A 26,041-nucleotide genomic window follows, 5' to 3' on the forward strand; every position below is an offset into this window, starting at 1 on the left:
TTGCTTTGAGTTTGGCTTGGCCAGGCTATTTTAGCAGTGGGAGATGGACCCCAGCTATTTTTAGCAGACATCATGGTCATATGGGTGGTCAACTAGTGAGCTCCAGTTTCAGACGGCATAGCTAAATTCAAAATATTCGTGGAGTTAGACAAGTTTGAATGACTTAGCATTTATTATTAAGTGATTTAATAATAAAGTTATAAAGTGACTTTATATTATAATCACTTAACTTGAGGGTCAACTCATCATTAGACGGGGCCATGTTTTTAATTAAATTATCTGAGCCAGACTATTGAAATATTAAAATTAAATGCCCATTTAATGATTAAAATCATTTTTGACACCCAAAGTGAAATTAAATGAAATTACAAGCAAAATTGTAATTAAGAGGATTAGGGTACGACTTGCAAAAAGGATAAATAGCGTTGAGTTTGGAAAGAAGAGGAGGCTATTTTATTTTGACATTGTGAAATTGAAAGGGTTTTGCTCTGGAGACTAGGGTTTTCAGCCACCATTGGAGGACGTAGTTGCTTCAATGTTCACCATCTGAGCTGATGAAATATTCAGTGATATTTGGTTTCAGGAAGACTTCATTCAGAGGTCTTATTTGCATCTAACTACACAAGATTGAAGAATAAATTCACGAGAAATTATTGCAGATTTATTGAAGAATTTTTTTGTGATTAACAAGTACGGTACGGATTGCTACAGTACCTCCGTACGGACTGCTACAATGCCGCGTGAATAGTGCCGCCGTACGGATTGCTACAGTACCGCGTGAACAGTAATTTTTTCAAAAAAATTAAAATTTGCAGTTTGCAGATTTTTTTTCAACTACTGGGACAGCAAAAATCAAGTTTTTATCTTACATTGTAATGAATTTGTTTTCCAGGCATATTGGCCATAAAACAAAACAAACATTCCCTTGATAGTTTCGTAAATTAATTCCAGCAGTAATATTATTGTTCCAGTATTATTTTAAGCATAGGAGTTTATTCCAGTATTGTTTCATTGCTCATTATTACCAAAAAAAAATCTATAAACATTCAAAAACCAAAACAAATTCAAATCTACTGCATTCAAAAGAAACAGTCAGTAGAGGAGAGCCAAGTTGGGTTCTTACAATGTTAGTCAAGGATACAGAACAGTAAGATTTATCTTATTAATGGTGCCATGTTCAACAACAAGATCTGCCCCAAGGAAAGCAGTTATAATAACAATTACAGAGAGGCAGAGTGCAATCAAAGAGGAAATGATTAACTGCAGTCATATGGGACTGTTAAAACAGTCAAGTAACAGCAACAATCCAGAAAGAGATCACTAATGACAGCCATGATTCAGAGTACAAAGGTTCAGTAGTATCCCTATGATATCAAGGCAACGTTACGAATGCAGCGGATTTGAATAAGTATGCAGCTCCTTTCCAAGTAGCTTTCTAGACATTATTGAGGATCATAACAGAGGTAAAGGCAGTAATAGAAGTAAAGAAGACAGTCAATATATGAAGTTACCGGAGCATTCAAAGGTAGCAATTTGATCATATGACAGCCTACAATACACTCAGAGCAACAGTCACAGATAGATCTGAGAAAAGGTTTCAAAGAGACAGTGACAGAATGCTTTATAAAAAAAAGAAAGATAAGTAAAGTGTTGCAGTCAATGTGTTTAGGATTTTCGCAAAGCCTAGGATGGTGTAGGGTTTTGGTTTTTTAAATACAAGTCTTTAGAGATAAGGAATCTCTAGAATTTAATGGTCATAATGGAGAAGAAGGATCTTTTTCAAATATGCTGGTTAAAGTATTGAGACATTTCTGAAAAAGACTTCTGGTTTTTCGGCACACAGTGTCATATCTGGGGATGCATATAGAGAGGCGGATCAGATAGGAGTTCCCCTTGAAATACACAGCAGTATGCAAATAAAAACCCACGATCTGCAGAATATATACAATAACAAATATATATCCACGAAAATACAGTGACAACCTCAAGCAAATTCATCCCCAAAGAGCACTAAATTTTCACGTTTTTTTTAAGTGAGTGTTGTGACCATTTCACACATCGCCCCATTAAAATGGGGACCCCCTCTTTTGCTCGTTTTGCCTGTTCTTCTCTCTGCTTTTTAGGGTTTTGGGTTAGTGAGTCAGTCGTCTGGATTAGGGTTAAGCCTTAGGGTTTCCGTTTTGTTGATTTCAAGCCAGAGTCCAGTCCAATTTTGAAGAATTTGAGAGCTTCCCCTCGTAGGGTGCAATTTTGAAATGAGATGAGTCCGTCAAGAGGTCAAGTAAATCTATCTAAGTTCAGTCAGAATTTATGCAAAGTCCAATTTTTGCCTAAGTGTTAATTATGGAATTTTTGTCTGATTGAATGATTTTTGACCAAATTTTGGAATTTTTGATAACTGATCCCGAGCATTGGAAATGACCTAATTTTGCCTTGAGAAGTGACTGAAGCCTTAAATTCTTGATATTTTGGCCTGTGGAAGCAAGTTCGCTCCTGTCCCTTAGCCAGGGACCAGGGCGAAAATCATAATTTCATGCATCTTGGTTGTTAATTTATTTCATTTGTCTTGTGCAGGGTCGCCAGGGGATGCAATTGAGTGTGAATTGAGAGTTTAGGAGATTTTGGAAGTCAAAATGGCAAATTTTTGGAGTTTTAGGCCAAATCGCTCCTGTCCCTCAGTCAGGGACCAGGGCGAAATATCTTGTTTAGGCCATTTTGACCTCATTTTGATCAAGTTGAAGTGTTAAGGACATGATGAAAGGTGAAATCAACATGATGGAACGCCAGGACTTGGTTGTTTGCAACAAAAAGTTGAATATTTGCCCTCAAGGACAAAAATCGCTCCTGTCCCTCACTGAAGGACCGGAGCTTGTTTTTCAAAATTTTACTGTCCTTGCAGGATCAGGACCATTTCTGGATTGGAAGATATCAAGGAGGGCGTCTTTTGTCCATTGAATATAAATTGAAGAAATTTGCAAACAAGGAAATGTGCTAGGAACAAAAATCGCTCCTGTCCCTCACTGAAGGACCGGAGCTTAAAATCCAAAATTGCCTTGTCCTTGAAAGATTTGAACAATTTCGCGATTTGAGGAGAACAAAGGAGGTACATTTTGTCAGTTGAATATAACTTGAAATTGTCATCATAAGGAAAATTGGCCCTAGAAGCAAAATCGCTCCTATCCCTCTGCCAGGGACCAGGGCGAATTTTAATGGTAGCTCCCGTCCCTCTCCAGGGACCAGAGCGATTTTCCTTATAAGACAAGTTTTGGGCAAAGATCAAGAAAGTGTTAAGTTTGAGGCAAGTAAGGGACGCGTAACGAACCCATTGAAGATAATTTGAAGACTGCAAAACGCCAAGTGAAGTCCATATTGTCCTAGGCGCTCCTGTCCCTCTCCCAGGGACCAGAGCAATTTCTTCCTAAGGAGAATTTCTCACCAAGATAAAACGAATTCCATGTCAAAGGTGAATGAAAGGGAGCATGACGAGTCCGTTGAAGATAGTTTTAAGCATTGGCAAAAAGTGATTGAGCTTACAAGTGCAAGTTCGCTCCTGTCCCTCAGCTAGGGACCAGGGCGAAATCAAGGTTATTTAACATTTCCCTCCAAGTTTAAGTCACTCCAAGTCAAGGTACAAGGAGGCAGTGATGTTTGAAATGCCTCGACAAAGAATGAAGTTGCAAAGACCGCCAAATGTGATGAAATTACCTAAGTTCGCTCCTGTCCCTCTCCTAGGGACCAGAGCGAAACCTCTAAGTATGCTTAAATTTTGAAGGCCATGTTTGTTTCAAGTGTTCAAGAAGGAATAAAGGACGTCATTTTACGCCTTGAAGACAAATTGATATCAATGTGATGGAGGATTTGCACTATAGACCAAAGTTCGCCCCTGTCCTTCAGTCAAGGACCAGGGCGATATTCATTAAAACTTGTCATTTCCTTCAAAAACTTCGTCAAGGCAAGGACGCACAAGGTCGAAAATGTCTTTGGGAAGATAATAAGCAAGGAACCAAACGTCAAAAAGTGATTAACTTGAGCAAAGAGGCAAAATCGCTCCTGTCCTCCAGTCAAGGACCAGGGCGATATTCATAAAATCAATCATTCCTTCCAAAGATCACATCAAAACAAAGTTACACAAGGTTGAAAATGTCATTCGAAGGGTGATGAACAAGAAGTTAAGGTTTAAAAATGACAAAATTTGAGCTAGAATTCAAGTTCGCTCCTGTCCCTCACCAAGGGACCAGGGCGAAAATCACTCAAACATCAAATTCGCCTTGTGAAAGACAAGCAAGGTATGCGTGGAATGAAAGAATAGAGTTGTTACTTGCCTTGTGATGCAAAAGACAAAGACCAAGGAAGAAATACAAAATCGCTCCTATCCTCCAGTCAAGGACCAGGGCGATAATGATCTCAAGGGGCATTCATCTACAACATTGAATAGACCAAGTTCAAGGTTCCTATTTAAATTGCCAGTTTCAACGTAAGAGATGTGGTTTTAAACGTAAAAGGCGAGGAAATCAAGAGCAAAATGCTAAATCGCTCCTGTCCCTCTCCCAGGGACCAGAGCGATGTGGTTTGTACCCGTACCTCTCCCATGTTTTGGCGCTAGCATCATTTTCAAATTATTTTAAATGCTAAATTTCGATAAAATGGGCATTTAATAAGTGCGCACAAGACATTTAATTAATTAATTTTGCCTTTAAAAATCGAATTAATTAATTACGAAGGTATTAGATTAATTAATTATTATTTTAAATAAATAAATTGGGGCGCTTGGGTTTTGTTTTTCATATTTTAAAAAAAGTCGGCCTTGATTTTTATTTAAAATTTGTTTTTATTTGCCTATTTTTACAAAGTCGGCCTAGAGGTGATTAAGAGGGTAAGCGCCTATATAAGGAGATGAATTGTTGCATTTTCAAATCATCATTTAAACATTCCCTTTGCATGCGATTTGGAGAAGACAAGGAGGAAGTGCGAATTCCATCAAGGAGGTGCGAAATTTCATCAAAGGTAGTGCGAACTTGGTTTGTGGTGGAGCGAATTTGCCATCATCACGTTGAAGACCCCAAAGGTGGTGGAATAGACAAGGAGGCGTTCGCTAGAGGAGAATCACGTTGAAGGCCTCAAACCTCATTTTTGCCTAGGCAAATTTCCTTATTTTACATCTTTTTAGAGTAAGCTCTCGAGAAAGGTATGGCGAAGATTCCCCTTGTCTTGAAATTTGAATTTTGATCGTCATAGTCTCAATTTTGAATTTTTGAAATTTTGAAATTCCAGTAGCTCAATCGTTATATTTAGGAAATGATAACTCAAAGACTTATCATGAAGTTTCCTAAATTTAATCTTTAATCTATAGTTGTACGTTGCAAAATCTATTTCTTATTATGAAATGCTGTGTAGGTGTTACGATGGCGACCCTAAAGGCGGGAGCATCCACCAGTCGTCCAGCTCTCATGAAGGAAGATCAAAAGAACGAAGAATTGGAGACCAAGATCGTGTCGAAGTGGAGCAACATTGGAGATACCAACTTGGGCAACTTCAGTACGAAGAAGTTTCGAGAGGTCCCTTATATTGGCAAGCCATCACCTGTCACCAGAAGGATAATTGAAAGTGGCATCATTAAGGCGGCCGGTTTCCCTCCAGCAATACAGTGCCATGAGTTGATGATCGAGTGTGCTCGCCATTATGATCCACAGTCTAGAACGATCGTGTCCAAGGAGGGAAACACTTTGGCTTACCTTTCAGAGGAAGCTATAAGTGAGGATTTCCATCTTCCGGAGCACAGGGATATGATCTACAAAAGCATAGAAGGAGCCAGGTCCATGTACGAAGATGATCCAGACGCTTGCCTGAGCATCATCAATAAGAATTGGTTACTCAAGAGTCGTCCTCGCCTGAGCAAGATTTCGAATACACCACATAGGATTGACTTCCAGGAGGAGTACAGAGATTTGATAACATTGCTCAACCGAGTCACAGGAGCCCGTCAAGCCTTCTATTTTGAGAAGTGGATGTTCTACTTCATCCAAGTGATAGTTCAGGGAAAAGGAACAATTCATTGGGCTAGAATGATTAGCCATTGCCTGGACGTACAGTTAAGGAGACTTAAGGCTACCAAGTCTTTCCACATGAGTTCATACGTCATATATGCCTTGATCAGGAGCTTTGAGTACGCAGGACTACCTCACAGAGGAGTGATTGGAAGAGGACCCGACGAGGTCAGAGTTTGTGATTCCTATGTTCACTTGCATCATCCGCCAGGAAGCAACTACAAGTTAGTCAATGATACCTTCACGATGAACATCACAAGGACGTTGCAAGGTGGGATTCACAATCGACTATCTCAGGATGCACAAGAGCTAGTGAAGAGGTACGGTGCTTGGTTTATCCAATTTCCGAAATTTACTTATATTAGAGTCCATGGATGTCCTTCACCTCCATACATGTTGCCGAGATATCCGACAGACAGAATAGTGTTACTTGAAGTAACAAGACAGTTGGCAGCTTATGCGAAGGCATTCAGACATAGACATGGAAATGGAGTTCCTGTGCCTATCATATTGGGCAATTCAGTTGAGGTATGTCCTAATGCTTTAGCCATGGACGATGCAGAGAAAGAATTAGCTTTGTATTCATTTTCATTCTTTGCCTTGAGAGAGAGCTTTGATCCATATGGGTATATAGAGGAAACAGTCGGTAGAAAATATAAGCACGAGTTTCAGATAGAAGATTTTGTGATGAATCTCTTAGATGATCTTGAAGTGAAAAGAAAGATGCATTCTAGATTGCCTTTAGACTTCATCAAGAAATGCAAGATTTACAGAGTGGCCGACCAAGCTCAGGACAGTGGCAGACATTTCCAATCATCCTATGATCGAGAAAGCAAATCAGTGAGATTAGATTGGAATGAACCCGAGATTGTGGATCTAGATGCTTTGATGGCTCCAGTTTTGTCTTGTACTCGCAGATGGGTTGATGTGCAGCATCAGAAGTTGAGAGAGCAAGGCATAGCTATGACTTTCACTTTGGAAGAAAGACCAGTTGAAGGTGGAGCAAGTGTAAGTGAAGGTAACCCTAATCCCAGAAATGCAAGTGAAGGCAATCATCGAAGCGTAAGTGAGGGCAATCCCCATCCTAGAGGCTCGAAGAGGAAAGAGAGACCTAAGAAAAGAGAATCCTCCAAGAAGAAGCAAGAGGCCAACCGAGATCGTTCATCCGGCACATCTTCTCGACAAGAGAAGAGGACACTTGAGGTGGAGGAGTCTATGGAATCTATGGTACAGAATGATAAACAGGAAGAAGGACAGGCACCTCGAAGATCACCAAATGGATCTCTCCAAGATAATGAGCTACGTGAAGATAAGGAAGATAATGAAGTAACATCTCCTCCCAGAGTAGAAGAAACATTGCCTAAGGAGATACAGGTTAGAGAAACGAGATCTACCATCCCAAATTGGTTAAAAGAAAGATTAACAAGGGTGATTGTGATCGAAGACGAAGACAATGTGATTGACTTAGAGAGCCTTGTTGGACATTCTCAGGAAGTGACAGAAAAGAGAAAGGCTACTAAGATGTCCAAGATGATCAGAGATGAAACAGGATCCAGGAAATTGCAGATAGCTACACCGGCAGTGGACAAGTATGAAGGTGAGATCCTCGCAGAAGAATATGATGTAGAAACATTTGAGCTTGGTCCACCCACAGCCGAACAGACACTAGATGATGGAGAAAAATAGGAAGCTTGAGAGAGAGGTTGGTGCATGGAGAACATATTTCAGCCATCTCAATCAGCCTTTAGGACGTCAAGATCCAGCAAGATCTCCTGTGCAGGCACTTCCCCTTCAATCAATTAGTGAGGCAGAGAGATTCAGGAGTTTGGTCCAGCTTATGAGCACTTGGATTGATAAATCTCATACAGTTGCTATTGAATTTGCAACGAGGATGATGCAGACCATTCACCGAGCCATCCAGGTTCTTGAGATCATCCAAAACTTGATGATAACGGTTGTTGCCTTTGCTCATACTAAAGATGTTATTATTCCTGTCCTGCAAGTAATCAGACAGACTTCAAGGAAGGTCCTAGCACAAGAAAAGATAATGGATGGAGACCTCATAGTTTACTTCAGTGGTCGACTTTACTCCAGATGAAGGAAGTTCTCTTCGAGGACATCAGTACCAAATGCAACCATGTTGAGGAGGTGATCCACCCGATTCAGGGCAGAGTGTTTGGGGTGTTGTGTACTATTCTTGGCAGGAGGATCGAAGTTGAGACAGATGTGGATTTGCAGGAATTGGAGGAAAGGGTCAAGGTCATCTTTTGCAAAGATGCAACTATTATCACAGATGAGCAACGAGACCAGATGTTTGCTATCATGCTCTTGATTGAGAAGACCAAAGAACTTGAACCTGAATGGGACACTGCTCTTCTCAAGGCATTTGATCAAGTCATCCACTTAGAAGAAAGAATGAGGAATCTTCCCGAGATTCCAATTGCTGAGATCGAAGGAATCGTATCTAGATTCATTGCATATGCTAAAAAGGAGCATTGGAAAGGGAATAGGATTCTAGATGAGAGGTTATAGATGACATGGCACCTTAATTATCATTGGTCTATGTCTCCTAGATTTTTGTGCCGAATTTAATATTTGGCTATGCATTTAATATTGTTCAGTAAAAAGGGGGCTATTTGTAATAAACCCTAATTAGGGTTTAGGTGTCATAATCTTGGCCATTGATCTGCTTTTTGATCTGGACCGTTCATTGTAATTGAGGATGCTATTTATACCCTCACTTCTTTCATTTTGTCATAATTATGTATTAGAGAATTAGAGAGAGATTAGAAGCAAGTTATTTTGTAGCAAGATTGAGTTTTGAGGAAGGAATTTCAAACAATTGTTGTTCATGATGGCTTTGAGATCAATAAAATATTGAAGTTATGGTGTTTTATTGCAATTCTTGTGGTTATCTTCATGGTTGTTCACTTTCTTGAGTCATTCTTAGTCAAAGTAGTTTTAGTTTGAAAGACAAAGTGTTGGACTTGATCTTTGGTAGGATTCACTTTCCAAACCACTAGCTTCTTGCTGATTGTAGGAATGCCTTGCGTGGTCAACTGGAGAAACTCGAATCACTTAAACCTTCAATCATTGTTGTATCTTGGATATGTGCCTTCGTGGTAGTGTCCTTGATCCTTGATGTATTGAAAAATCATTTGTTACCTTAGAAGATCGCATCAATTTCAATTGAGTTGTTATTTTATGGCAATATTGAAGTTGGTAGAATCTTGCCAAGTCTCGTCCACATTGAGCCATTCTTAGGGTTAGATTAGACTAGATCTCTTGCAAGCCCTACTCTTTTGATTTTTTTTTGAAAATCTGTTAGTTTAGGAAATTCTACTTCGGAAGCGTAAGGCCCCTTGATGACACAGCAATCACAACGACCACTGGTGCTTATCCACGCATAGAGACCCTACTTAAAAGAACATTGGAGTCACCCTAACTGATCCTTCTTGCGATATCTTCACAGTTAGAGACTTTATTCAAGAGAGGATAAGATGCCTTTGGGTATTTTATTCTGTGTATGATTGTGTACAAAATACACGTCAACAGTGAGCTACATGCCAAAGAAAATCGAAATGAAATGCCGCAGAATATGCACCTGTAGCGGCCATTAATGGGGGAAAAATCTTCAGAAAATCATTCTCAGAAGCAGCTACAATGGGGTCCAAGAAAGCAAGTAATTAGTTCCATATTTTCAAACCAAGAAGCCACTTTTGGCAGCCAGCAATGGAGACAAATATGCCCTTCGATTTTGTATTTTGTCCTCCAGAAAACCCACACCTTTTACACAGCAAAAAATCCCTATGGCGGCACCCAGAATCAACCAATTTACAGCTTTCCAGCATAAACCCTACGAGGACTCCATGGTGGCATCCATTTATGGTGCATTTTTCCAGCTTAAACCCTACGAGGACTCCCCATGAAGGCGCCCAGAAGTTTCCAGCAGAGAGAGAAGGGATATCGAATGCCAAAGAGTGGGGAGAAACGACTCGTTTTAGGGTTTCTTTTCCCTAAAATGCATTTCGAGTTACAAAGGCATTGTTTGTCTTTGTTTTTATTTTTTCTTTCTCCTCTCTTATACCCCCATGAAATGCCTTAGGGGATCGTCAAAATGACCTATATTGATCCCTTGTAATATTTATTAAGTGACCTATAAATGTCAATAATTTATTTTTCATAAGATTAATATTTATTAAGTGATATTTATAGGTCAATAAATATTCTTTTTTATGAGGAGTTTATAGTATAAGCATTTTAAATAAAAATAACATGTATATTAATTAAAGTAGTTTAAAATTTATCATTTAATCAAATATTTGTTTTGTTTTAATTTTACACTTAAAAATCAAAATACTATTAAATGGAGTAAATATAACATTTATTAAAGTGATAAATTTAAGTCACTTTATAAATAAAAAAATCTCATTACGTTTATAGGATTTTAATTTTAAAATGTAAACATAAAGTAAAACAAATATTTAATTACATGATAAATTTTAGATCACTTTATGAGACATTATCTTATTTTCATTTATTGAGCAGGTCAAGGGGATATTTTTTGCATTAATGAAGGCTTGCAGGCCTATCAGGAGATATTTTGGGGCCATTTATGATGCATTTAGGAGCTTTTATGGCAGAGCATGGGCTGGCTTGACTTTTTGTTCAAGTCTTTTCAGTTTTACACTTGTTTTTGACCCTAAAAGTGGGCTTTTTGGGTTGAATTCGACCAAGAGGTTAGGGTTTGCCTTGTGGGATGCATCTGTAGGAAGAAGCATATATACTGCCTTCCTTCTTCATTGTAAGGGTTCTTCATTATTCATCTTTTGGCAGACTATAATTTCAAAGTTCTTTTTGCAAAAGGGAATGGTTTTGTAACACTTTTTCAGGAGTAAGAGATGTAAAGTTATTTCAATTTTAATTAAAGAACAAGTTATGAACTATGAATGCTATATATGGATATGAGGAATTATGTCAATGTCTAATAATTCTGATTTTTATCTGCAGGTCTGAAGGAGAGAGATCATTTAATATTTTCTATGTCTTCTCCAAATGAATTCAAATGGTATATATATCATTTAGGCAACCGGTCAATTGGTGTATTAACCGGTCATGCCTTTTAGGCATGACCGATCAATGCACCCATTGATCAGTGCCTTTACAATTATACCATTAACACAATGCTGATTATCGGTTCAAAAACCCCCGATAGCATATTGTAATATCATAATATAATGATTGATCAATTTAATGAATTGGTTCATATAAACACCGATGATTCAAAGTGCACGATGTATATAATCCAACCAATGCATTTGTTAACCAATGTTAATGCCAAATGAAGCGGTGTATTCATTAAACCTGATAACAAATATGCCCGATATAATTAAGCTCGATAACAGATGTGAATCGGTGCCAATGTTTATGCACCCTATAGCAAGTATGTATCGGCGAATTTAACCCGATAACTTATAGCATTTAATATGCTATTGGGTTAATACCCCGATAGCATATTAATGCCAGTTAACAATTGACATTAATATGCTATCGGGTTGTTAGCCCGATAGCATAATGATAAGCAATGTTTGTACAATCCAATTATCATATGCAATATAAATCAGACATGAAGCATGTAGATAAATAACAGAACAAGGAAGGTTAGGAAGATCTTATCTTGCATAAGCTACCATGCATTAACAAGAGAGCATTGTAACACCTTTGAGTAGTAATAAGCAGTCTATGCCTTCCCATATTCTTTTGTTATTGTGAGTCCTTGGTGTTAATATAGGTTTTTTGTGACATTCTTGTCCTTGAAACTGTGTTTTCATGTGGATATCTTATGCAGGAGTATACTTATTTGTAGGTTATAAGTTGTGTGAGTGGAATAATAGTCTTAGGTTGTGAGAAGTGTTTTTCTCCTTTAAGGACTGTGATTTTAGCCTTCTTATAAACTATTTATGCAAAGTTTATCTTTTTCTGGGTTGTTTAAGAGAGCTTTATTATTACTGTCATACTGTGTGTCACTCTTTTTTGCTTTTTAAGTTTTTCAACATATCATCTGGTGCATCACCTTAGGGTTAGATTTTAGTTTTTTATGTCCTCCTCCTCACTCTTTTCTTTGAAGAAATTGTTAGTTTAGGTGAAGAATTTGAAAAGAACCAGCTTACTCTGGAGGTCCACTTCAATTTTAGGTTACCCACAACCTTGAAGTGTTCCCATGTTTTAATAGGCAATTGAAGCTCACAACTTTAGTAAGGGTGCAGGCTTTATTGATAACAGGTTGATTCTCATCAAATTTGTGCATATCTAGGTGATTGCAACATGTTTTAAAAGTTTAATTTTCAGGTTGTCTTCAGATTTTGTTGACCTCCATTGTTGACTGCGGAAGGTGTCCTCAGACATGCTTTGTGTGAAAACACAACCTTTCACACCTTTCCTTAGTCACTATTGATCCGATATACTCCTTTGCACTTAAGTTTACACAATTTCCAAGTATAAAGAGGTGTTAATGAATTTCATTAGGGTTTCATACCCTAACGTTGTCACATTTCGAATCTAATTGTTAAGATCTACCAAGAGTGTGGACTATTTTCCTGACTTCATGCTCTAATTAGCATAAAATCTTTAGGAAGTCAGGAATTCTATTAAGAATATTATTTGTTTTCCTAAGTTCTAACTTCAAGCTTCGTACAGGTGCGATGTCGAAGTCCAGATTTAAGAAAAGAAAAGAACAACAGAAGATACTGGAGACTGGATTCTATCCAGAATTTAAGATGTCATCCAGATGGAAGGAGATTACGGATACAAACATGCATTTCCTGAACCTAAACCTGATGCGACAACAGATGTTCAGAGTCGGAAATCAGATTCCTTCCCCAGCATATGTAAACATTATGAAGAGTGGTATTTTTCATGCCATTGGATTTCCACAGTCCATACAATGCAATGAGCTTATCCTGGAGTGTGCACGATGTTATGATCCTCGCTCACGAATGATCAAAACTCCTAAGGGCGTTGTTATTGCCTACCTTGCTAAGGATGCGATTGTTGAGGTGTTCGGAATTCCACGCGGAACAAATATGAAGGATGCAACTAAGGATGAATATAAAGAGCGCTACACAAAGAAGATGGATGTGTGTAAGAGTATGATAAACAAAGAGTGGATGATCGAGCCTAGGCTTCATCATTCCAAGGCTCCCAAGACACTCATGTGCACAGACTTCAAAGAGGAACATAGTGACTTAGTATTCATACTCAACAAAGTGATGGGGATGCTGCAGGGTGCAATATTCGATGGATGGGTGTTCTATTTCATCCAGGATTGTCTCAGAGGGACATTGGTAAATTGGTCTAGAATCATAAGTGACAATCTGGACTTTCAGTTGAGGAATGTAGAGCGGTCCAAGTCATTCGCCATGACTTCCTACTTGGTATACCTGTTTGCACGGTTTGTTTCATACAAAGGATTAATATGCAGAGGTGAAGTCGTGAATGGGCAAGGACAATCTAGGAGTCATGAGTGCTATCCCCAGCTGAACATGTATAGAGTTGAAGATTATAAGAGAGTAAATGATGTATTCGCCATGTACATCACACGGATGCTGCAAGGCGGAATCCACAGAAGATTGTCCAAGGAGGCAACAGAGCTAATAGAGAAATATGGATCGTGGTATATTCAGTTTCCCACTTTCACGTACCTTAGGATTCGTGGGTTTCAATCCGAACCCTACAAGCTTCCTAGGTATACGTCCGACAGAATGGTCTTGTTGGAAGTGGTGAGATAGCTTCTAGAGTTTGATTCCATTCAAAGAGAGAAGCATAGGACAGGCATGACATTCCCTATTTCAGTTGGGAAGACATCCAAGGTTTGCCAATCTGCCTTAGCTGCCAGCACTGCAAGTGAGGAGCTTGCATTCTATCGATTTGCAACCTTCAAGAAAAGAGAAAGATTCGATCCTGATAAGAAAGTTGGAAGGATTAGAGGAGAGAAGTTCATCCACAAAGTTGACATAAAAGATTATTGGGCCGACCTAATGGACGAGCAAGCAGTGAAGAGACAAAGGTGGTCCAGAATGTCAGTGGATTTCATGAGGAAGTGTGGACTTTTCCTCATTCCTGATCAAGTATTAGATGACAGGGATCATATGCATCCACAGTATGAGAATGAAATGAAGAAGGCAATCTTATTGCCTAATTGGTCAGAATAAGAAGGGATTGATCTGAATGTGCTGATGAGAGAGGTCTTGAGTTTCTTCCGTGCATGGGTAGATATTCAAATGAATAAGTTAGTTTATATGGGTGCTCCATTCACTTATGAAAAGATGAAACTGGAAGATTCTGCTTCCAAAGATGATCAGAGGACTATCAGTGATGTCAGGATTCATGCAGACGAAGAGAGTCAAGCTCCCAAGAGAAGGAAGAACACGCCAGGAGGAGTCAAGGCCAAAGGGAAGAAGATTGAGGAGGTGAAGAAGAAGAAACAAAAGACTATCATTTCCCCACCTATCATTCCTTCACCACCTCTCAATGTCTCATCAATTAAGGTGATCGAAATAACAGAGCGGAATAAGGAAACGCAGCAATGTTCCAACACAATGATACTACCAGAGAATATTCAAGAGTTAACATGCCACACCGACATCTACACCACCAAATGAGAATGATGATCAGCCGGGATCCCCTACTGTCCTTTTGGAAGTTAGTTTGGGAAATGAGATATATGATTTGACCAGGAATAATCCTGATGATGATGATGATGTTATCTCGGCATTGAGGGGGCTTGATCGAGAGATGTGTCTCGATGATGGCATGGAGATGGCCGCTATTCCTGATTGGCTGATGAGAAGTATGGAAAAGAGTAAGAAAATGATAGAGGTACAACTTATTGATAACATTGATGATTACCTAGCTAGGAGTGCTAAGGAGAAGGAACCCAAGAGAGCTGAGATTTTGTCGCACATAGTTAGATATGAGACATGAATGCGGATTGCACAGGTTGTTCCTATTGCAGGCGTGACAGCGGACATTGCTACTCCTATGGATTTCCAAATTATTTCAGTTGCCCTTGGCCGTACATTAAGAGAGCAAGAGTTTCAAGAGGTTGGTGATAATCTCAAGGCGATCAACGCAAGGTTAGACAAAGAAATTGAAGAGAAGGAGAAGTACAAAGAAGAGAATATCAGACTTAGAGAGTATATTGCGAGGATAAGGTGTGAGAACCCTACCCTTATTTCCCCTATTATAGTTGATCATGGACTACATTCACACTATCAGGCAGCGAGAGATACACTCTCGGAGGTGGAAAAGTGGATTGAGAGTGCAAGAAAATAGGCAGATGATTTCCTTACTTAGTTTGTCCAGGCATATGATAGGACAACAGGGCTCGTGTTTAGAATCCAGTATTTGAAGGGAGTTTGGGAAGAATTCCGACCTATTCAAGATAAGACTATTCCAAGCCTCAAGGCTTTGAAGAAGATTCCTAATTCCACCTTGGTCAGTGAGAGCATTGTGCACAGTGGAGACAGATACGTTTTTTATGGTTGGTATTGTTCATTGGCTGTGAAGAGATCAACTTATGAGAGCGCCCAGTTGAGCTGTATGGAGATGGAGGGATTGATTCAGGACATTCAGATGAAGATCCTTGCCTTAATTGAAGAATTATTGGGTGTTGATGTTAGTGATGCTAGTGGTTTACACTTAACCGAATTAAGAGACAAGATGAAATTTATGTATATTTGCCAGTTGTACTCTTTGAAGAAGAGTCAGATAGATGACTTGGTCTCTTTGTTGATTCATGTTCATAGTTTGTAGAAGCTCATGCTAGATTGGGAGAACACTTTGGAGGCTTGCTTGGATTCACTGGACATGATTGATTTGCAACAGGATACCTTTTCTAGCATTTCCATCGAGTTAGATTCTGTATTGGCTAGATTCTTGGAGTATGCCAAGAGAGAGAGAGATGCAGGGAGGAATCTTCTAGAAGATTCCATATTTGATGACTAGGTATCTTTTTATTGGGCCATATGTTGGTGGCACCATTTTTTATGTAAACCCTAATTAGAGCAATTCTAGGGTTTTGTTGTCATAATCTTGGTCGTTGATCTTGTATCAATCTTGGCCATCCATTTTGTAAGAGACTCTATATATAACTCCTTGTCTCTCATTTGTAAGGGAGAGTTTTTGTAGAATTGTTGGTATATGCTGCAGCTATTTGAATCATAATCATTGTTCAATTGTTGGTGATTTTGCTCTTCAAATGTTGTCTTTGCATTCATGGTTCTCAATGCCTCCAAGTTAGATTAGAATTTTAGATTAGAATTTATTTTCATGTATGTTAGATTGAGTGAAAGATTTGTTGAATATATTTGTGTGGAATCCTTAATCCATACCACTAGCCTCTAGCCGCCGATAAGTGCACCTTGTGTGGTCAATTGGAGATTTGAGTAAGCTTAACTTCAATTATTATGCAACCTTTGACAAGCATCAACTTGGATGGTGTCAATGTGTGATGGTAATAGTCTGAAAATCCTTAAGTATACCTTAGACGATTGCACTAAGCTTGTGTCAATACCTGTTTGTGAGACCTTGCCTAGTTTGATTCCACTAGATTTGTTCATCATTTCCTACATTCTTAGGCCTAGAATAGATTTCCTGAACCCTATTCCTTTTGCCCATTTTTTTTAGTAAGAATTAAGTCCGGAGCTTCATTGTTAAATCCTAAGTTGTCAGCACACCTATTCCGCATCTTCATGATCGAAGAAGATAATTAAACACAACAATTCACATCGACCATTGAGTTACCCACTCGTCAAGACCTGACATGTAGAAACCTTGGAATCATTTTAGTTGATCTTATCCTTAGCATCTGAGGTGATTTTGTTCAAGAGAAGGTAAATTACCTTGGTATTTTATTCTGAAATGTTATGTGCATAAAACACACATCAACAGACCCCTTGTGCTGAGATTGTGAAGGTAAAAATTTTAAGCATTCTACATTATGTTTTAAGTTTTAAGTTTAAATTTTTATTCGTATTTTTCTTTTATTTGCCTAGTTTCATTCACAATTTCATGCTTACATTAACTGATATTAGATATTGTTCCACAATATTTGCAGTTCATTGAGCCCTTGGTAGTTCTCCTACATGTTGCTGACGGGGAAAAGCCCGCAATGGGCTACATATACGAGGGCATGGATAGGGCCAAGGAGGGCATCAGATCTGCCTATGAAGGGGATGAGAATAAGTATCGTCCCATTTGGGATATCAATGATAGGAGATGGCAGGCCCAGCATCACAAGCCCCTTCATGCAGCTGCTTATTACCTCAATCCGGCATTCCATTTCCGCCTTGATTTCAAGGCGGATTAGGAGGTTCTTAGTGGGCTCTACTCAGTGATAGAGTGAATGTTGCCCGGTCATAGCAATAGTATAATCTAGGAGCAAGAGGCATTTTCTAATACAGAAGGGGAGGTCTTCTCTCGTCAGCTTTGCAAAGAAAATCGGACAAAAATGCAGCCAGGTAAAATGTATATTTTAAGAAATTAAGAGCATAATTTTTATTATATGTTATTCAATTTATTATTAATTATTAAATGAGGCTGAGTTTTTTTACCTTTTTCTCATCTCAGATAGGTATGGCAGATGTTTGGTCCTAAAATGCCAAATCTTCAACAGATAACCATTCGTATTTTGCTCCAGCCATGTAGTGCTTTTGGTTGTGAGCGCAATTGGAGTATGTTTGAGCACATACACTCCAAAAGGTGCAATAGACTGTCTGTGGAGAGGTTGAATGATCTAGTCTTTATTCATTACAACCTCTGTCTTAGACAGAAACAGGTTACAGACCATGACACCACCCCGATCACGCCAGAGGAGGTTGATCCAGAATTTGAGTGGATCGGTGAGGCTCCAGATCCTATCTTTAGTGATGAGGACTTAGATTGGATCTACCAGGTAGATAGAGAGGCTAAGGCTGTAGCCATGGCAGAGGAGAAGGTTAGAGCGCGAGCAGAACCAAAGCCAAAGCTAGAGCCAAACATAGCTGATGTTGGTGAGGGTAGAATGGAGTCACGGGAAGAGAATATGGTTGCTGAAGCATCCAGGACCTACCTTAGACGCCTTCATAGGAAGGAACCAAGCTCCTCTGAGCCATAGACTTGTAGTTGTTTTACTTTTGATATATGTGTGGAACATTTGAATTTTGATGTCATGGATTTCATATTCCATGAGTTTTCTAATATTTTTACATTTGACACTATTTATATATCTATGGTTGCTATTTCCTTCAACTACAATTTGCGTTTATACTAATGTGATCGATGTATACTTGTGTATGTGATCAAATTAGCTTCTATTTGATGATTATATTGTGTATTCAAGGTTTGTTTAATAAAGGGTGAATGAAACAAGTTTTAAATCCTTAAAAATTGCTAAATTTATTGGGTTTTTCACTTTGTCAAGTCCTGGCCGATTTGAGTCCCGAGTCCCGAGTCGAGTCACCCTTGCTGAGTCCGCGTCGAGTCCGAGTCTCGTTTCTGTGGCTAGAAGATGATGGAGAATACACTCAGCCTTGCTTTTATGAGAATGCACCTCTTCCTCCTATGAGATGGTCTGAACCAGAGCATGCACTTTTGGCCACCTTAATGCAGCCAGTGGTCAAGTATTCAAAGTGGTGGGTCGATCAGCAGGTTCATGGGCTACGAAAAAAGAATATGACCTTGACTTATAACCAGATGGATGAAATAGAAGCGTATTCTTCAAATGCAGAGGCATCTCAAAATGTCAGACCCATTGAAAGCACTAACTCTAGAAAAAAGAAGAAAGAAGTTGGAAGCTCTTCAAGGACAAAGGACAAGACTGGAACCATCTCATTCTGTCGCATTTGTGAATATAAACAATGTATTAACTATTGATGAGTCATTGGCTGAGATAAAGATTCCTTCTCCGGTCCATGGGGAAAATGTAAAGTCAATCCAGCAGGAAGATGAAGAACCTCCATCTCCTACAGGCACAAAAATATTGGAGTAAGATAATGAGATGGATATTCTAGGCAATGAATTTCAGGAGGGAATGATTTCCGCTCTTCAAGGAGGTCAAAATATTCCATGTGAAGAGAGTAATCAGAAGGAGGAAGGCATTGAGCAGCCTACTATTCCTGATTGGTTGAAGGAAAGATTGAAGATAAAAGTACCTGTGGAAGTAATCCAAGAAGAAGAAGATGATACAACCGATTTGTTGGCCAGATTAGGAGGTTGTTGCAAAGAAGCTTGCTAGGAAGTTTTCCACTATCCAGAGAGATGAGACAGGTTGTCGTATAGGTCAAATTGTTGTACCAAAAGTGAACAAGTCAAAAGAAGATATAACTCATCAGGAGTATGAAATTACCACTTTTGATTTGGGACCAACTATTAAAGGTCAAGAGGTGGAAGACTTAGACAATTTAGTCGCTTCCATGAAGGCAAGAATAGATAAAGAGGTAAGAAAGAAAAGAGAATATAAGAAGGAAATTGGGCGTCTAAAGGAATACATTCAGCACCTAACCAAGCCACTTGACCAAGGCGATGCAACAATCCTCTATTTTGAATCCTTAACAAGGAGCAACTGAAAATCTTGAGGAAGAAAAGGTGATAGCCAAAGAAGCTAAAGAGTGGATGGCTAGCAAAAGGGAAGAAGTAGCCACATTCATGTGTAAATTGATGTTGATATATGGACAGACCTCCTTCTTGCTTTCCAGAATTGCAAACATGGCAGAAGCATGGGCTGACCTTCAGGATATTCAGGACAGAGTTATCCTGTGCCTTAGAGTATTGAAAGGCATGCCTAAACATGAACTAATTGATGGAAAGATAATTGCGGCAAGGGCCGCATATGACTTTAGCACATGGCATTGGGCATTGATTGCACGCAATGAAGTCCTGGAGAAGGTAAAGGCTGAAAGTGTTGTATGAGGAGCAGATTAAAGAAATACAAAACAAAATTCTCGTGTAACTGCTGATTTGCTTGAAAAGGAGACCATAATATGAGCAGTCCTGAAGAAAAATTCGACCAAGGCATCAGAATTCTTGTCCATCTAAGATGCCTTCCAAAAGCAGGAGCTGGAATGGGAGATTGCATTTGCCGCTTGTGTAGACGACTTGGACGGATGGGAATACAAGGTCAATATGCTGCCACATGTCACCATGGAGGAGGTCAACACGATCGTGTCCAGATTCATTGAACACACTGCCAATCAGCAAGATAAGGATGTGCCTTCCTAGGAAATGGCTATTCACGCCACTTGTCTTGCGTGCATTGGTTTCTATTTTTTTTTGGGAAACTCTATCTAGGGTTGTGTTGTCTTAATTTCAGCCATTGATCTTAGATCGATCTCAGCCTTTCATTTATTTTTCAGAACTCTATATAAACTCTTATTCTCTCATTTCATTATGGTGGAGAGATTTATGAAATTGTTGCTTAGAGCTACTTGAATAATAAAAAGTTCATTTGCAGATTTTGCTTTGAAGTCTTATTGTTATTAAGTGGTTGCATGGTTTCATACTTTCTTCAACAGTAGAATAGAATAGAATAGATTTGCTTTCAAAGATTTTAGATGAAAGAAGGATTTGATAGTTTAGATTGGTGAAACTCTTGCTCATACTTTCTTTGGATGGATGATTTCCATTCAATGTGTAAAGTAAGCCTGAGCTTATGATGTGGATGCTTTAACTTCTACTTTGAGTAAATATTGTTCGATAGATGGTATTATTCACAAGTATGAAAACCTTGAGCACAACCTTAGAAGATTGCATCTGCTTTGCGTAGTTGTCCTAGTGTGGTGAAACAAAGTGTTGTTATTGGTTTCACCCAGTCTTTATTGTCTCTCAAGTTCTTTAGGAGTAGCATAAAACTTTTGAACCCTTCATCCTTTTATCCTTATTTGAGGAAGTCTAAAACTGAAAATAAAAATAAAAACACAAAAAAAAAAGAGAAAGAGAGCAGTTATTGTTAAATTCGTCTAAGTCCTTCCTAGCTTGTGAGTGATATTTTTTGAGCGTAAGTCCCCCTTGTATTTCAGCAGACATAACCAAGGAAGCTATCCAACATAAAGTAGCCCGTTCGCACATATAGACCTTGGAGTCGCCGTGTGGTCTTTCTTTGCAATCTTGGCACATGTAGTGATGAGTATCCTTGGATATTTTATTCTAATGTTCGGTATATGATAAAACGTACACCAACAAGTAACAAAGCCATCCCTCCCTTTACCCAAGGACACCAAGATTAGCTTCTCAAAAGTTGTGCTAAAAATCCATCATGATTTTTCTTCTGAAAAAAATTAGAAAATGCAGAAAATAGAAACACCCTTCATGAATTTTTGTGGAAAAAATCAGAAAACCCTCCAGTAAAGAAAGAACCCACGATTTTTGTGTGAAAAAATTGTCCAAAAAACAAATAGAGAATCCACAATTTTTGAAGAGAAAATCGTGCAAAAAACAAATAGAGAAACCACAATTTTTGAAGAGAAAATCGTGCAAAATCTCCATGAATTTTTTGTGGAAAAAAATCAGAAAACCCTTCCACGATTTTTGAGGAGAAAATTGTACAAAACCCCCTAGTCTATTCAAAAACTTTACTCACGGCCATCACGAGTTTGATTTTGTGGGAAAAAACAAGCAAAACCCTTTGATGATTTTTTGTAGGAAAAAAATCTAAAAACCCATAAAATTTGCCAAAAAAGAACCTAAGCTTTGATACCATGAAATGATAATTCAATGTTGTATATAAATTAAGGAGAGGAATACTCCTTATATAGAAAATTACAAGACGATCTTTCCATAACGGAAACGATCAAGAATAGAAACACGAAACATAGAAAAGAAACTTCCTAAAACTAACTAAAGAGAAAAGAAATAAATAGAAGTTTCTAAATACTAACTAAATAACTAAGATGACCATTATATCAATATTACAGTATTATTTTAATAAGTTTGAGGGTCATATGACAAGTGTCATGTTTGCATTATGACAAATTTCTAGTCAAATTAGACATTTAGGTTCTCTAAATGCATTGATTTATTTTATGTAATTATGAAGTTTTTTCTTGCTATGCCAAGTTTTTTCTCGAGTCCGAGTCCAAGTATTCAAGCTATAGTTGGTATATTATAGCACTAATACCATATCAAAGTTTGTGGCCCTTTTGAAAGCGATGAGATTGAGAAAAACGCATCCTTGAACCAACTCATAAAAATCCTGACTGAAGCAAAGTGGAGACATTTTACTATTAACAAATTATGCAGAGTTACAATACTTGCATAACAACTTACTACTTACTGAATAATGCAAACTAGGTGTACTTAAAAAGATTTGTGGTCTAAGTTATTGAAGTAAAAGAGACTAGCTGAGGTATCATAGAGAAATGACAATTCGAGTTTACAACATATTGGAGTTATTCTTGGTGTACTAACCTACAATGTACTTTACCTTGATAACATTGAGCTATGACAACAATAAATCGAATCTCTAGTATACAACTAATCTTAACTTAATGCTAATAATGTCTATGATGCCCTAATTTATTATGCAAAAAAATCAACTTACAAATTTAATCCTAGAATATTACAGAATAACCTAAGTTGCATAGAAATACACCAACACGCTAGTCTACGCTTTTTACCTGTAAATTTCATTATTAGTTTAACTGTAAACTTTTTTATTTTTTAAGAATAATGTTCAGACTCTGTCCTTTAAGCAGATTTAGGGAGTCCCTGAAAGCAAGAATAGAAAGTCCCTGAAAGCACGAATAGAAATTGTGTTATTTTTAACCAACAGTTCTATTTCTTTGTCGGGTGATTGAATCTTCACAATGCTGATTGTAAAGACCAAAGTTTGTGTTCATCCTTTGTTGATTCTCCAAATAAAAATAATATTTTGTTATGGTGATTATGCGTTTTTGTCAAATGGCTGATGCCTAAGGTTATGAATCTTTTAGACATTTTTCACAGGATGTAGTACCTCCTGCATATCTTGAGGAGCTATCATTGTTGCAAGATCGCATTGCACCATTCTCAACAGATATAGCTCTAGATATAATAGAAGAAGAGCTTGGATTACCTGTGGAGCATATTTTTTCTGACATATCTCTCCAACCAATTGCTGCAGCTTCATTAGGCCAGGTATCATATTTGATATTTCCTGATTATTTCAACAATTGTTACATCCTGAGCAGTTGGCCTTGATTGAAATGTTTTTTTTCTTGAGGAAGGAAAGCTAATCTTGTCCGAATTTGCAGGTTTATCAGGCTAGGCTTAGATCGAATGGGGAAATTGTTGCTGTAAAAGTTCAACGACCTGGGGTTCGTGCAGCCATTGCTTTAGACATATTCATTCTCCGGTTGCTTGTTGGTTATGTTCGCAAAGCTGTCAATCTGAACACAGACCTTCAGGTAGCAGCCTTGAATAGCATTAAACTCATTTTATGAGGTTCATTCAAGAGAGTAATTCCTTATGGAATCCATATTTTTTTTGAAGATGAAGTTATTATTTGTTCTGTTTGCTATTGTGAATCTATTTCAACTGATTGACTAATAACGATCATTAATCTAATAAGGTTAAGTTTTTCTTTGCAGGCTGTAGTTGATGAATGGGCATCAAGTCTTTTCCGGGTACTCACCCTTATCCACTTTAGAGATCTGATTGATTGCCAGATCTATTATAATTAAGAAATACTTCTAAGCATCCTGCAATATAATAAAATGCCATCAATCATTGAGAGTAGCTGCTTGGGCAACACAAAAGTTTTACTGTCAAAAGTAAGAATCTATCCTAGGTGTAAAAGGGTGCAGAAGATTGTCTATTAATTCAAAACTATAACTCAAGGAATGTTGCACTACGTTGTAAAATAGGGTTTCCAAATGATAACAAACTTATATTTTCTTTAACCCATGCTTAGAAGCGCACTGTTTGCATTGTCTTATTGTTCTTCAGATCAATGCAAAAAATGTGGATAATTACCTCTTTGCACCCAATTTGCTACACTGTTAGGTAGTTTTCTTTAGTAATTTGATTATTTCAGAATCGTATAATGGAGTGAATTAAATGTTAGGTTTGAGTAAATTTTATATTTATCCAGTGAGTTCCACTTGAGATGACATCATGGAAACCACTTGACAGCTTTTGATATAATAGATACCAGAATCTTTGTTTTCTATTTTTTAGGGTAGACTCTATTCATCTGTAACTTGGAATAGTTAAAAGAGAAAAAAATAAGCGTGAAATGCAGAAATAACTTATTACAACCTGGACCTTCTAGCCGTAGAAAAAATTCTATGATTCACAAAATTTGTGATTCATTTTTTTCATACATGCTGAGTAAAAGGTCTTATAAATTCAAAACTTCCAACCAAGAATAATTTTGGAAGTATTGTTAAAATATGCAAGAGGATAAGATATTTGTTGGTGGAATTTGAGGATAATATGACAATTGTGATAAGACGAATTGGAAAATTGTACAAAGTTGAGTGGTATACTTTTCCTTTGGAAAATAGTGTCATTAGTATAACTGGATGTTTAGACCACATTTTGTAAGTTTATATGGACATAATCTTTGGAGAGCATTGGCATGCATCTTTTTCTTATATTTTCATTGTGTATAATTCCTATGCTTATGTAATATCCTGTTTGAAATTTTTAATATCTTGGAGGGAATATTTTGTAATATTTAATCAAGTTTAGTTATTAATTTCTAAAGAATGACATATTTGCAGGAAACTATACTTTATTTAATTGATATTTTTACACACTGGTGATCTCTATATGAAAGCACTGTAATGAATTGTGGTTTTCTATTATCCAATTGTAGACCTAGAGGGCCTTTTGTTAGGGTTTGCACCCAATCCTAGAAGCGAATTTGCAAACATTGGAATGCCCCGCCAGGAACCCTAAAGGAAAACAACACAACTAGGCAACTAAAGGGTGAAATATTTTTTTTTTTAAGATTAAGTGCATTAATTATAACAATAGCACATTTAATAACACAGCGGAAGTCTAACACATGATTTCCTAAGGGTTACCAACGAAGATTAAATTCGCAGATTATATTAACACTATGGTTAATCCAACTGTCCATCCAATTAGGAAAATTAAATGCTTAAGATAAAACCTACACATATATCTAAATTCCATAATGAAAGAATCAAAGTATTCCAATGCATTTATTTTCCATAAACCATTTATACAAAAGATCAAAGCAACTAAATTAACATACATTCCACCGATATAATATTACAATATCCATAAATACATGGCTTCCAAAAATACCACGGAATCCAAAAGTTACAATATCAAGGTTACATAAAAGTTTGATACAATGACCACAAGGTCTCAACTGAACAATGATCACGAACAAGAGCTGGTTCATGAACCACGAACCAAGAATCACCAACGAAGCCTTTCCTCGCCTGAAGATACAATCCAGAACATCCAATGGGAAGTGGCACTAGCACCCGACCATGTGATCCCGAAATGGAACCACCCCACTGTGCTAGGAGATAGTAGAAGACCCTCAAGCAAGCAAAATAAGACAAGTACAATAGAAATACATGATTCCACAAACATCCATGTGACTCAACTCACAAACACTAGTGAATCTAAGGAGAGAGTGTCATCGCATGGCTTAAGGTGGTTACCCTGGTAGGCCTCCATAGGTCCCGGCCCCCATCCTGGGTTATCCTGGTAACCTCTCCCGAACCTCCGGCTCCATCTAAGCCTCATGTGGACCCTACCAATCCTTTCGTGAAGACAAGGTTATAAGTTTGTCATTCCAGGCCTTCTCACCACATCCTGAGTGTTGTGAAATATGGATCGAAGAATAATGACAGCGATTCTGGAAGACTGATTGCCGTAAGTTATTGATCGTCTCCATCATTGAATCCGGTTTTTAAATACAAGAGGAAAGATTGCCTACGTAGGGACATGTCCATACATGGCAGTTGCCACGTATGGACATGCCCCTACGGAGGCAACCG

At 38.0% G+C, this 26,041-nt stretch overlaps 1 protein-coding gene across 4 annotated transcripts in view; it reads left to right on the forward strand.

The window, feature by feature from the left end:
• LOC131076011 (uncharacterized aarF domain-containing protein kinase At1g71810, chloroplastic) overlaps positions 1 to 26,041 on the forward strand; it is a 291,860-nt gene that overhangs the window by 219,261 nt on the left and 46,558 nt on the right. For all 4 annotated transcript variants that reach the window (XR_009359117.1, XR_009359118.1, XM_059213057.1 and 1 more), the window contains exons 5-7: positions 23,009 to 23,192; positions 23,309 to 23,461; positions 23,645 to 23,680. Coding sequence is in view for 2 of the 4 variants with exons in the window: in XM_059213057.1 (XP_059069040.1) it covers positions 23,009 to 23,192; positions 23,309 to 23,461; positions 23,645 to 23,680 (373 nt within the window). In the remaining 2 variants the exon portion in view is untranslated. The remainder of the gene's footprint in view (positions 1 to 23,008; positions 23,193 to 23,308; positions 23,462 to 23,644; positions 23,681 to 26,041) is intronic.

Source organism: Cryptomeria japonica, chromosome 10 (genome assembly GCF_030272615.1).
Source record: "Cryptomeria japonica chromosome 10, Sugi_1.0, whole genome shotgun sequence".
NCBI classification, from domain to species: Eukaryota; Viridiplantae; Streptophyta; class Pinopsida; order Cupressales; family Cupressaceae; genus Cryptomeria; species Cryptomeria japonica.